Below are 12780 nucleotides of genomic sequence, written 5' to 3'. Positions count from 1 at the left end.
AACTGAACCTGAACTCAATGGTGCCTACACCAAACAAAGTTAGTACTAGAAATGCATTGGCTTAAGAAAGAAGAAGATATACAAAGCCTTAGGGAGATAGGAATGTTAAAGTAGATTTGACATGGATAACTGACTCCTCCATCGCATCCACTAGCTATGCCCCTGAAATCACATGTTGAAAATCACTGTAGTGTCAGTCTTTTGTAGATGAGGGATCAAAGTAGTAGATGTTTCCCAAGAAACAGACACTCTAAAATGAGGCATCTCAGATTGACAAAGGCCATGTGGCAGCACTTAATGACTAGAGATAAGGGAGATTTATTAAATAGGAAGCAGGGTTCTAGTGATAGAATGGTTTGATCCATTCTATATATACTCCCCTCATCCTTATCCCCCCACCAAGAAAAACTCTTGTTCTGATAGTAAATGGAGTTCCAACTTGAGTCCATGTCAAAGAATTATGGTGGCTCACCCATTTCCCAAACCAGAATATCAGGGACCCATGAATGAAGAAGTCATGAACACTTGAGGAAGAAACCTGAGACACTGCCACAAGCAGGTATTATAAATCTCCCATCAAACCTTCCCAAAAGGGACCTGTTGACATTTACTAGGATAATTGTGTCCTGGAAAAAGGGAACTACTGAGCTCTTTATTTAAAGTTCTGTCTCTGAGTAAATGCTAATCCCTAGGGTCTTATATTGCTACTGAGGTCAACTATTCAGAAGAGGAATTTATTGGGGTCAAGCGGTAAATGGAATTTTGGCCCAAGTCCATTTCACAGTGGGCCTAGTATGCCGTTGAATGCATCTGGTGGTTATTTCTCCATTTCTGTAGGCAAAGTTGGAAAAAAAAATTAACTACCTTGGGGAGAATCACAGAGAGTACTGCTACCACCAAAAAAATGAAAAATATATGAGTGCTGATTCTATCACATCCTCATTTAATTTCCCTGTTTCGGTTGGACAGCAGACATTCTTAGAGAATGAGAGTGAATTATCACAAGCATAATCAGGGGTTGACTCTGATAAGCACCTCATAGGTAGCCATTGATCAATAATTCCTCTATCCTAATAAGCAGAAGACAACAGAAACCTTTCACTTGCACATGCAAAGATAAGTATGCCTCACCACCATCTTGTCTCAAGGTTAGTCAACTCTCCAAGCTCTACTCACATTATCATTTTACCTTCCCCAGAACACCATGCTGGTAATTGCATTGATGACATCAGTCTGAGAGGGCCTGGGGAGCAAGCAGTAGCAGTTACTCTAAATGTCTTAAGACAAATATGTGCTAAAAAGTAGAACTGCCTCATAAAAAAAATCCATGGGTTATTTGATATCAGGATTGTGACTGAAACAAAGAAATGATGAACACCTCGCAGAATTAGATACAAGAATTGATGATGCTTTAGTTTTCCCCTGTTAGGGTGGAAATGAGTGAGTTTTTTGTTTAACTAAATGACAAAATAAGTGAAGCTTCTTTCTTGCTATTGTCATTGCATGGAAATCTAAGTAAGGGGAGAAGGGTATGTTTGTGTGTTGAGTAACCATAGAGGTGGAATGTAGTATGTATGGCAGATAGAGATTCATATGTACAGAGAGAGGCTAGCAATCTAAAAACAATTCCTCTTTTCACTTACAGCTGGAGTTCTGGATGTGATTTAGATTCTGCCAATCACATGAACCCAAGAAGATTGGGGAGGTGGAATGAGGCAACTAACTTCTGCTGCTTCTGCACTCTGCTGGCAAGCATGGTCCTAGATCGGTGTTGGGAGAGTCCCAGTGGCTAGTCAAGAGCTCTATTAGTGCTGAGAGCCAGGGTATGGTACCTGTTTTGTTGGTGTGGATGGCACTGATGTGGATCTAGCAGCAGTAGCATCAGCTTTCTGATCATGGCAGTTTCCTGATTATGTCAGCTACTTGGCATGACAACTTACTGACCGTAGCACTGGCAATATAGTTCTGGAGCCAGTGTGTCCTGATCACAGAGGAGGCAGCAGCTCCTGTGGCTTTGTCATTCCTGAAAGCACAACCTCATGTTTTCAGCCTTCTCAATAATTTTAGAGTAGTAAAAAAACTTCTAATAAATGTCTTCCTGCTTAATTAGCTAAAATAGATTGTGCCTCACAAATGGCCCCTGACTGATACATAGCAACTCTGTAATAGTTCCTCTGGAGTGTATGTGTCCAAGAGTGTAACTGTTGGGTCCTAAGGTATGTACATATTTAATTTTACTAGATATTGTCAAATAGTTCACCAAACTGCTGTCCCAATTTACATTCCCATCAGAAAATTCCACCAAAGAGATTCCTTGCACCTTGTTGTTTGTGGCTTGTAGAGTTGGCACCAACATGGTATATTAGCACAAGGTCTGAACTCCATGCTATGTGTTGTGTTCCTCAGCTATTTATTTTCAAATTGGCACCCATATTTTTGTTATTGGTTTCTGTTTGTTTGGCATCCTTGATGAAATCAATTCATGCCCACATTGTTTTGTAACAACTTTATTGAGATATAATTCACATATCATACAATTTACCCATTTAAGGTGAACAATTCAATGGTTTTTAGTGTATTCACAATTATGCAACCATCAGCACAATCAATTTTAAAACATTTTCAACACCTCAGGAAGACACTCCATAGCTTTGGCTCTCACTATGCTATTCCTCTAACTTCCACAGCTCTAAGCAATCACTAATCAACTTTCATTTTGCCTTTTCTGGACATTTCACATAAATGGAATCATATAATATGTTGTCTTTTGTGACTGGCTTTTTTCTCTTAGCATAATGTTTTCATGTTGTAGCATGCATTAGCACTTCTTTCCTTTTTACATGAGCTTTTTTGTAGATCCCTTTTTCAGGCTCAGGAAGTTCCTTTCTATTCCTAGTTTGTCGAGTGCTTTAAAATCATGAATGGGGTGTTGGATTTTGTTAAATGCTTTTTCTGTGTCTATTGAGCTGATCTGAGGTTTTTTTTTTTTTAATTCTAATTACACAGTATATTACAATAATTGTCTTTCAGATAGCAACCCAATCTAGAATTCCTGGAATAAATCCCACCTGGTCATGGTATATAATTCATTTTTTTTTATGTTGCTGGATTCATTTGTTGGGGATCTTTATGTCCATGTTCATAAAGATGTAGTTTTCTCTTTCTGTGATGTCTTTGTGTGGTTTGGGTATCAGGGTAATACTGGCCTCATAGGATGTGTTGGGAAGTATCTCCTCCTATTTTCTCTTTTGGAAAAGTTTATGAAAAATTGGCTAGTAAATCATCTTTAAATGTTCAGTAGTTTTCACTTATTTTGCTCTCCCTTGTGTTTGCTTTCTGCATTGTGTTATCTGAAAGCATCCTTTGTCACCGAAGAACCACAAATAGAATACAAGAGTAGACGATGTAAGCCTGTTGTTCAAGCTGGACTCAAACTGGTGAGTTTGCAGTTCTCACTGTGCTGGGATCCATTCAGACAAACTTTGCCATGGGGTCAAAAATAAAACAGGGTAAGTTTCTTTTTCCACCTGTACATTTTGTCCTGAGAGTTTGACTTTGACCCAGAGAGAGCATTATCTCCTGCTGGGGAGGGGGTTTGCAATGCAGATTGCCAGATCCATGTTTAGAGGTGACCAAATGTCAAGTTGAGGGCCCAAAACATGAAGTAGATAAGCATCACTTTCAATCTACCATTGCCAGCTCTCAGGGGTTATCTAAGTCTAACTCCTTTCTTCCTCCAGGAATAACTAATGCTTCTTTTAGTGCTCACATTACAGTCCTAATTTGTATGGCTATCTCTCCAAATGGCATAACTTCACTAACGATGATTTGGGTTTTCAGTGCCACTCAGGGGGGCATTTGACTTGAACAAAACAAAATTATTCAGTTGTGAGGCTCCTTAGAAAAGAAAGAGAATAAGACTTCTCTGGACCTATGGGCTGTATTTTTTTATTGGTGTGCATAGACCTCCAAGCAAAATTCTGTTTCAAAATTGCTTCACTAAAAGATTCTTCAGCCAAAGCTAATGAGCAATTTATCAAATTTAAGCCACGCAAACTAGACTCATTTTCCTAGTAAATCCTCCTTTCCTTGTCCTCCAGTTACCTCTCAATATCCAACTTTCTCTCCCTGCTTATCATTCTCATCTCTCTTCTTCAGTACTTTCAAGGGTTCCTCCCTTCCCTCCTCCTCTGTCTAGATATGCTACCTTTCCCCAATGATTGTTCTAATACCCCAAAATGCCACTTGTCTCTAAAGACCCATGTTACCCATGAGCAGGGAACTGTACAACTTCAACCTTTAACCCAAGTTGAATTAAGAGCTATAATGAAGGATTTCTTGAAATCCACACAAGACCAGAAACTAATCATAGAAGAATTTAGAATCCTGGGTGTGCTGGATGCAGGGTTACTGACCTATGTATGTGTACGCATATTGGCCAGAACCAAAAATACTAAATTGTGGAGGGCAAAAGTCAATGGACTGACCAAGAAAAGGCCCTATCAGACCCTTCTTTTCATAATAAAGACTGATGGTCAAAAAATGGGCCCAAAAAGTAAGGCAAAGTTTCCTAAAAGCTGTACCTGAAACAATTCTAGTAAAAATCAATTGGACCATAATCCAGCCATGCAGAAAAGGTCACTTATCAATATCAATTCTAAAATCCCCCTAGATGAATTTTGAAAAGTTCTGATTCTCTGTGGGAAGGGAATGTTTCTTGAATGGGCTGAATTTCTTCTTCCTGATAAGTAGTCCTCCAGTCCATTTTTTTTGTGTGACTCTTGGTTCTGTTGTCTGGGTGGTCTTTCCTTTTTCATTATTCTCCTTAGCTATATGTAAAGAGGTCACTGGGGCCTTAATTTCCTATGTTGTCATTACAAAGCACCCACAAAATGGTGTCTTAAGACTACAGGAATTTATTGTCTCACGGTCTGGAGGCTAGAAGTTCAAATCAAGGTGTCAGCAGGGCCATATTTCCTCTGAAGTCTAGGGTCCTGGTTGTTGCTTACCAGCCATCCATGGCATAACTCAATCTCTACCTTTGTCCCATGGCTGTCTTCTCTCTCTGCATGTGTCCAAACGTACTCTCCTTACAAGGACATGGTCATATTGGACTAGGGCCCACACTAATCCAGTTTGGCCTCATTTTAACTAACAACATCTTCAAAAATCCTATTTGCAAATAGTGTCACATTCATGACACCAGAGATTAGGACTTGAAGATACCTTTGTGGGAGACACAATTAAATATAGTATACCCCCTCTTTGTGGTGGATCAGCTTTCTCAGCCTGCTTTCTGCCTGTAGAGATTTGGAGGCACTTGTTTATGTCTTGAACAGTTATGGTCTTTTAAAATTCAGCTGGTGTCTCTCAACGTTCTAAAATCTCTTTTTCCTCTCATCTCTGCTTGGCCAATTCTTTTCTAAGCTCATCTCTTCTTGACTGTAACTTGTCAAATGCATCTAATAACAATCACAGCACATTAGTGACATTCTGTTTCACTATATCTTAACCTAAAGCCACAAGTACATTAGGTACATTATCTGCCTTGAAGTTATTATAGAAAGCACTTTTACCAAATACTCACCACTCCACATCATAGACTGCTGTTTTTTCCTGTCTTCAATTAGTTTCCTTGCTACCCACCACATGGCCTAGAAGTCAATACCACATCTTAGGGTTTTGTTACTCAGCAATCCATTCCTGCTACCAATTTATGTATCGGTCAGTCTTGCTGTAATGATCCCCAAATCTCCGTGGCTTATAAAATAAAGGTTATTTGTCACTCATGTTACAGGTGGGCTGCAGGTAGGCTGTGACTCTACTTCATGTGTCTTGTCATTTTCAGACCCAGTCTGGAGGAGCAGCCCCAATTTGGGATGGGAAGCCCCAACATGGTAGATAGGAAGGAGTGATATAGACAACTATTTAATGGCATGTTTTAGTTTCCTGGTTGCTAAAACAAATACCATATAGCAGGTTGGCTTAACAACAGGAATTTATGGACTTACTGTTTCAGAGGCTAGAAGCCTTGCTTCCTCCTAGGGTCAGTATATCCTGGCTGGCTGGCAATCTTTGGGGTTCCTTGACTTTTTTATCATATGACAATGCAGAGTGGCATTTTCTACTTTCTCTTCCAGGTATCCTTGGTTTCTAGTAGCTGGCTGCTTCTTGTGGCTCCTTTTCCATGTCCAGTTTCTTGGCTTCTAAGGACTTCCTCCATGTTGGATTACGGTCTGTCATTAAGTTTGAGAACACCTTGCCTAATAATATCTTCAAAGATCTTATTTACAAATGTGTTCACACACATAGGACCAGGGATTGGGACCTGAACATGCCTTTAGGGGGATAAGAGTCAATCCCTGACATGGCATTTACCACATCTGCTTAAATTATTGACCAAAGAAAGTCTCATGGCCAAACCCAATACCAATGAGACAACAAAGAAAACTTCTCCATGAGAGGGAACTGAAACTGGTGAAATGTGCAATCCTACCAGAGAGGAGGACGCAAATAACTGGAGACAATAATAAAATCAATCACATTGGGAAAAGAATGGACTCATCTGGAGAATATGTTTTTCTCTCTTTATTGACAAAATGAGAGAATAAGTAAATGAGTTAAAATCCCAGTTAAAACTTTAGTAATAAGAAGGAAAAACAAAACAAAAAACAAAGCAGAATGTGCAAATGGTTTCCTTTTGCTCTTGATTGCTTTGTTTTTCATTCCCTCTCTAGTCATATATAAACTTGTAATATGCCATCTGTAATAAGAGAAAAAAACGTGCCCCAACAACTAAGGACCAATGGAAGGGCAGAATTATAGGTTCTATATTTAAGGGACATAATCCTATTCCCCCCTCCTGAAGTTTACCATCCTTCACCAATAGACTAGGCCAATTCTTAGAATATCACCCAGATAGTTAAGCTACATCTACCCCATCAATACTTTAAAAGCTCAAAGTACAAGAGTATCTGCTTTATAGGTCAATAACTAAATACCAAGTTGCTCTCTGATTAGTCTTTTTATATGGTACGATTCTGGGAGCAGAGCCTCAATACTACCTTTTGAACAGGGCAGCTGCTAGCTTTATATGTGTTTTTGTGGCAAATAGGAAACAGGTGCCCCCTCTAGGTAGACAAATTAGAAAAAGCACCCTCAACACAATGGGTATGTTAAATTTAAAAAGAAGCCCCCTTCTTAGTTGGGCGAATTAGTAAAAGTGTCCCCTGAGGGAGAGCACATGGCTTAGCTAAAGAAAGTTCCTTTGCAGGAAGGAAAAAAGCACCCCTTGCTCCCAGAAAAGGCAACCCTTAGCTAGATTTTGGCTTGGCAAGTGCAGTGTGAGTTTGATTGCAGCGCCCCCCTCCAACACTTATACCAGGTGCTCAATTCAATGAACAAAAACAGAATTATGAGTGACAGCCCTGTATTTGACATTAAGCTTTGGGATGCATAATTCTCATGTAAAACTTGCCCAAGTGAATATTTTCCCCAATAAATTTCATTTTCAGGGTCTGCAGACCAGTGTTGAGTGGTTTAATTAAACTCCTTACTGACGTGAGCCTGTCACTTGCATCCATTCTCTATTGAGAAAGGAGCCTTAGGTAACTTAGTGGCTTGAATATAATAAGACCTTTCTCTTCCACGTAGGTAATATGACATGTTTAGTACCCTCTGCTGGAGTTATTTATACACTTCCTTAATATAGAAACAAGCTGGTGAGCTGGGGTTCTTTTTCTCTTTCATTATCATTTTGCATTTTATTCTCCTTCCTGATTCAATCCTCCGCATTCAGACCTTTACCTTTTCTTTCCAATTGCCAGTAACAGTATACTTCAAAATGTTTGTCGGGTTTTCTCCAGACACCTGCCATTAAGTATCACATGTAGGAGTCCCATGCAGTAAATGGCATCTCATTAGAAAAATCTGCCAGCTGCTATGATAAAGAAGTATTTCTTCAATCTCTCTGCTTCCCAAAGTCATGATGCTCAGCAGTGCAAAATGTACAGATTATTTAATATTTAACACAAGCAGAATTTCGACTAAAAATGATCAATAACTAAGCCTTTTTACTTTTGGGAGAAGTCAGCGTCAAAGTATTGCAGTAGCCTGAATTATTATATGGACATTTGTACAATATCCACTCTGGTAATATGTATGTTCAAAGTGCAGAAAGAGTGGCTGGTGATTTGCTTTTCTTAAAATATACCTACTTATGTAGAGCCATTCATGAAATAATCTAGCATCACTCATCAGAAGCCATACAAAGCAACCCAGGATGGAAAATATAAATATAAATGATTTTTTAAAGCCTACTTAATTCTAAGATTTATCAGTGTAACCTTAAAACAGAATTTTTAAATAATTATTTTAAACTTTGTTTCAAATAAAAGAAATTCATCTATTCAGCTAGCAGAGGAAAATCAATGTGGTTGGTTGTTAAATGTAACTAAATTCAACATAACTAAATTGAGTCTATATGACTCTAGAATCTCACTCACCGCCTTGTGATCCTCCAGGGAAGTCTAAGGATTCTAAGAGCATATAGTACTCTCCAGGTCTTGTTCTTTATTTGGTGCAAAATAAAAGAAGTTGAATTTGATAGTATATCAATTAGGATGCTTTAAGCTGCAAATTAGAGACCTTGACTCAAACTACCAGAACAATAATTTTTAAAATATCTGACATAACATGAGGTCCAGAAGCAGGGAGGGATATAGAATTAGTTAAGTCAGTGACTAATGATGTTATCAGTTCTATTGTCTCTGCATTCTTGTTAGCTGTATTCTTAGGCTGGTTACAGATGACTTCAGCAGTTCCAGAAATGATGTCATAATAAAATGCAGATGATGGATTTTCTCTCCTGTAGCTCTCTCTTAAGAAGAAGAAAACATATCTAAGAAGTTCCCACAGAAGCTTCTATATCATTTCTAAATCATCACCAGCAAAAGGAATGGATCTACCTTTAAACCAAGAAGACACTGTTGGAGCTGGGGAGGAATCAGTTTTCCCTTGACACCCGGCTGTATGATGTGGAGGGGTATACTTTAACAAAACAGAAGAGAAAAGGAAATTGATGCTGAATGATCCCCTCAGACAGCTAAATCTGCAGGCAGTTTAATAACTCTTAGTAAGTGTCTAAGACTACTGCTAAATCTAATTAGAAAAACAAAAACCTTTCTTTTCAAGAGATGCCAATTTCTTTGTCATGTTTGATATTTTTAAAAGACACCATAAGTACTTGGAATTTCAGGTAGGACATGAGATTTTGTTGGTTTGTCCAGAGTGATGCCCCGATGAATCCCAGAGTGATTCCATCAGTGAGTGGAAAAGTATTTGCAAAGCCCCCTTCAGGGAATGGTGAGAACGGGGAGAAATTCAACTTCCCCAAGTTGAATTCTTGATATTCTCACAAGCAGTGGGGACAACAAAAGCTATAGGCTGAGCCCCCAGTCTTGGGGTTTGTTCGTATGAAACTTAACCCCACAAAAGATAGGTCAAGTCTACTTAAAATTTAGGCCTAAGAGTCACCCCCAAGAGAGCCTCTTTTGTTGCTCAGATGTGGCCCCTCTCTCCAGCCAACACGACGAGCAGTCTCACCACCCTCCCCCTCTCTATGTGGGACATGACTCCCAGGGGTGTGGGAAAAAAAATAACAAGATATACATTCTTAAGGACATACTTACTAAGCCCATTCAGTCTCAAAATTAAGAAATTTCTCATTCACTATGTTTGGAGTAGATATTTTGGCTGTTTTCATTGGTGGATACTCATCAGAGAAAGCTAAGTAGATATATGGTCAATATGAAGACTCATTGAGAGGCCAAAAAAAATGTGGATGGTCCCAACAGACAGGGGAAGCTTTTCTAGCTCACTTTTATCTGTTCTTTTTTCTGATGTTACAGTACCAATTCACATTCGCATGTTTGCCAGTTTGAAACAGTTGCATACCCAGAAAAGCCATGTTCTTTAATCTTGGTTCAATATCGTTGGGTGGGATCTTTTTGATTAAGTTGTTTCCATGGAGATGTGACCCACCCAATTGTGGGTGGGACCTTTTGATTAGGTAGTTTCCATGGAGATTTGTCTCCGCCCATTCAAGGTGGGTCACTTACTGTAGTCCTTAAGAGGGAGCCCATTTTGGAAAAGCCTTCAGAACTGACACAGACAGAGATGTTTGGAGATGTAGAAAGAAAGAAAGAAAACAGGAAGCCAGGAGAGAAAGCAGATGTTGTCATGTGCTTTCTCAGCTGACAGAGAAACCCTGAATGTCATTGGCCCTTTCTTCAGTCAAGGTATCCTTCTCTTGATGCCTTACTTTGGACGTTTGCTTGGCCTTAGAACTGTAAACTTAATAAATTCCCTTTATAAAAGGGCTTAACAAATAAATTCCTTTTATAAAAGCCAACCCATTTCTGGAATATTGCATTTCCAGCAGCATTAACAAACTAAAACATCATGAAATATTCTACACGCTTTTTAAAGTACTCTAAGATCTTGCTACTCAAAAAATAGTACTTGGAACAGCAGCATTAGCACCATCTAGGAGCTTGTGATAAAAGAAAAATCTCAGGTCTTGCTCCAAACCTACTCAATAAGAATCTGCACTTTAACAAGACTCCCTGGAGATTCATTATACATTTAAGTTTGAGAAGCAGAACTGTAAGATATATGTATTTATCCCCTTGGCTCCTGGTACTTGGAGGATAGCTATCCATAATAAGAAATCAAGCAACTGGACCAAGACTGTGTAAACAATATCATTCTAGCTTGAAATGGAGCCAAGAAGTCAATGTCATGGACCCAGAGAACAAAATTATTCCTCATCTCTTATCTCTGTTCTTTTTATCCAAATATCAAGATTCCATTTAAATGTCTTGATTAATAGAATGAGAAATGCCAGAATAATGTCAGATCCCTTCCTCTGATCACATTAAAACCATATGGACATGTAGACAGGGGTTTGGTGGTGCACAATGGGAAGACTAAAGAGCAGAAATTTCTTGGAGTAATTTAGATAAATGCTGGCATTATTTCTACCTAACTCAGGGCGATAAGGAGGCCAACACATGGCTGGTGCTCAATAAATACCCCATGTTAATTTTTTAAGTGATAATAAGGCTAAGGTTACAGACTGAAATTTGTTCATATGGTTTGATCATTTGGACAAGTACAGTATGTTCAGAGACTTACTTATCTACCCCACAGTTTGCACACTCCCCTTCTTGGCATTTTTCTCATTTCCTCGAAAAGCCTTTTCTGGAGAAACTTCAGATCAGAAGCCAAAGAAAATTCAGCTCAATTTGCCCCACTCCCCATGGGGCTCCCTATGACTGAAGGCTTTCATTTCCTTCTCTCCCACATTAATTCTGGGTGTGCATTAGTCACCAGGAGCATTTATTTCCCTAGGTTTCGCATGAGAAAACAGCGAATTTGCAGGGTTAGTCTAGACGACAGAGGCGAGCGCTTCATCTTCATGGGTAGATGAAACAAACATCTTCATTGTTTTGTCTGTTGATGTAGTTTTTACTGCACACTGTTAAAGAAAAATGCAACTAAGATATAACAGATATGGTAAAATCTACAAATGTAAGATCTACAAATATATAGTCCCCAACACCTTAGGGGGCTTTGTCTTTTACCAGCATTTTATCGGTTCCCTCTCCCACACCCAAAGCTTTTGCAAAATTGCACCCTTTTTCTCCCATGCTCAGGCCTATCCCTACTGTCTTTCCTCTAAACAAAACACCTTGCCACCTGCTTCATGGCGAAATATGAGACTTTTAGGTTAGAATTCCCTCAGCTTCTGACCAACCAACTCCAATCTCTACAACTTTCCTATCTTATTTCTTTTCCCAGTCTTGAGAGGCTATACATATCCCTTCTCCAGTTCTAAACTCATCCCTTTACCTCAACTCTCAGGTTCTTCCTTGCCCAACTTTCCTCTACCAATTAGTTCTTCTTTCTCCTGTATATTCTGTCTCTTCCTACCACCTCTTTTCCCTTAGCCATACATCCTTCCAGTTTTCTTCCATTTCAAAAAATCTTATTTTAATCCTATACTCCTTTCTCTTTTCTTTCCAGCTAAACACCTCAAAACATCCTGCAGTTTTGTTCCCTCTCCATTAGTGCATGTCACATTTCGTACTGCTGCAGTAACACTTTACTTATCACTCCACTGAAAGGCTTTTGAAAATGTCACCTGAGATCTCATAATTGTTATACCCAACAGACTCTTCAACTTTCATCTTACTTGACCTCATTGTTGCATTTGATGCTACTGCCAACTCCCTTCTTGAAATGTATCCCTCCCTTGAATTAAAAGACATAATTCTATTCCTTTCCTCTAACCATTCCTTCTTAAAATCCTTCTGTCATGCCTATATTTCTTTTTCCCCCTCTCAATCAAAGGAGCTTTATTGCAAGGCTTTGTGCAGATGGGCTGATGCCTAAGGTGGTGATCAAGGGAAAGGATACAGCTTATATAGGAAGGTTGGTGGGAAATAGGGAAAGGGAGGTGGTGGATTTTCATTGTCTAGCTTGGGAGCAGGAAGTTGACAGATTTCCATTTGCTGGTTTTGGAAGCAGGAGGCTAGGTTGGGAGTTGGCAGTTTTTCATTGGCGAGATTTAAAATTTAAACGCTGCTGAGTAGTCATGCAGGGTTGCAACTGCTAGAGGGCAGATGTTGGGTAAGGGGAGCTTATTGCAAGATTACAGCTGCTGGAGGACAGGCGGGCATGGGCTGGGGTGGGCTTGGTGGGTTTCCTGGAAATCAT

At 39.3% G+C, this 12780-nt stretch overlaps 2 protein-coding genes and 1 long non-coding RNA gene across 23 annotated transcripts in view; 1 reads left to right on the top strand and 2 right to left on the bottom strand.

Annotated features, from left to right (window-relative positions):
• LOC143666273 (uncharacterized) overlaps positions 1–9042 on the bottom strand; it is a 139010-nt gene extending 129968 nt beyond the window's left edge. For 2 of the 15 annotated variants that reach the window (XR_013167497.1, XR_013167486.1), the window contains exon 1: positions 8505–8870. Coding sequence is in view for 7 of the 15 variants with exons in the window: in XM_077139928.1 (XP_076996043.1) it covers positions 8505–8547 (43 nt within the window). In the remaining 8 variants the exon portion in view is untranslated. Of the gene's footprint in view, positions 1–8504 lie in introns of all 15 variants that reach the window. The other 13 variants (XR_013167484.1, XR_013167490.1, XR_013167496.1 and 10 more) reach the window with 13 other exon arrangements.
• Positions 8807–12780, top strand: part of LOC143666275 (uncharacterized) — a 144531-nt gene continuing 140557 nt past the window's right edge. For 3 of the 5 annotated variants that reach the window (XR_013167502.1, XR_013167501.1, XR_013167504.1), the window contains exon 1: positions 8808–9133. This is a non-coding gene — a long non-coding RNA (uncharacterized LOC143666275). Of the gene's footprint in view, positions 9134–12780 lie in introns of all 5 variants that reach the window. The other 2 variants (XR_013167503.1, XR_013167500.1) reach the window with 1 other exon arrangement.
• ANAPC10 (anaphase promoting complex subunit 10) overlaps positions 11380–12780 on the bottom strand; it is a 218519-nt gene continuing 217118 nt past the window's right edge. The window contains exon 9 of one of the 3 annotated variants that reach the window (XR_013167481.1): positions 11380–11539. The gene's annotated coding sequence lies outside the window, so the exon portion shown is untranslated. The remainder of the gene's footprint in view (positions 11540–12780) is intronic. The other 2 variants (XR_013167480.1, XR_013167479.1) reach the window with 2 other exon arrangements.

The sequence above is a fragment of the Tamandua tetradactyla genome, chromosome 22 (assembly GCF_023851605.1).
Source record: "Tamandua tetradactyla isolate mTamTet1 chromosome 22, mTamTet1.pri, whole genome shotgun sequence".
Classification (NCBI taxonomy): Eukaryota; Metazoa; Chordata; class Mammalia; order Pilosa; family Myrmecophagidae; genus Tamandua; species Tamandua tetradactyla.
Note: the sequence above shows the minus strand (reverse complement) of the source record. Positions and strands in the feature narration are given on the sequence as shown.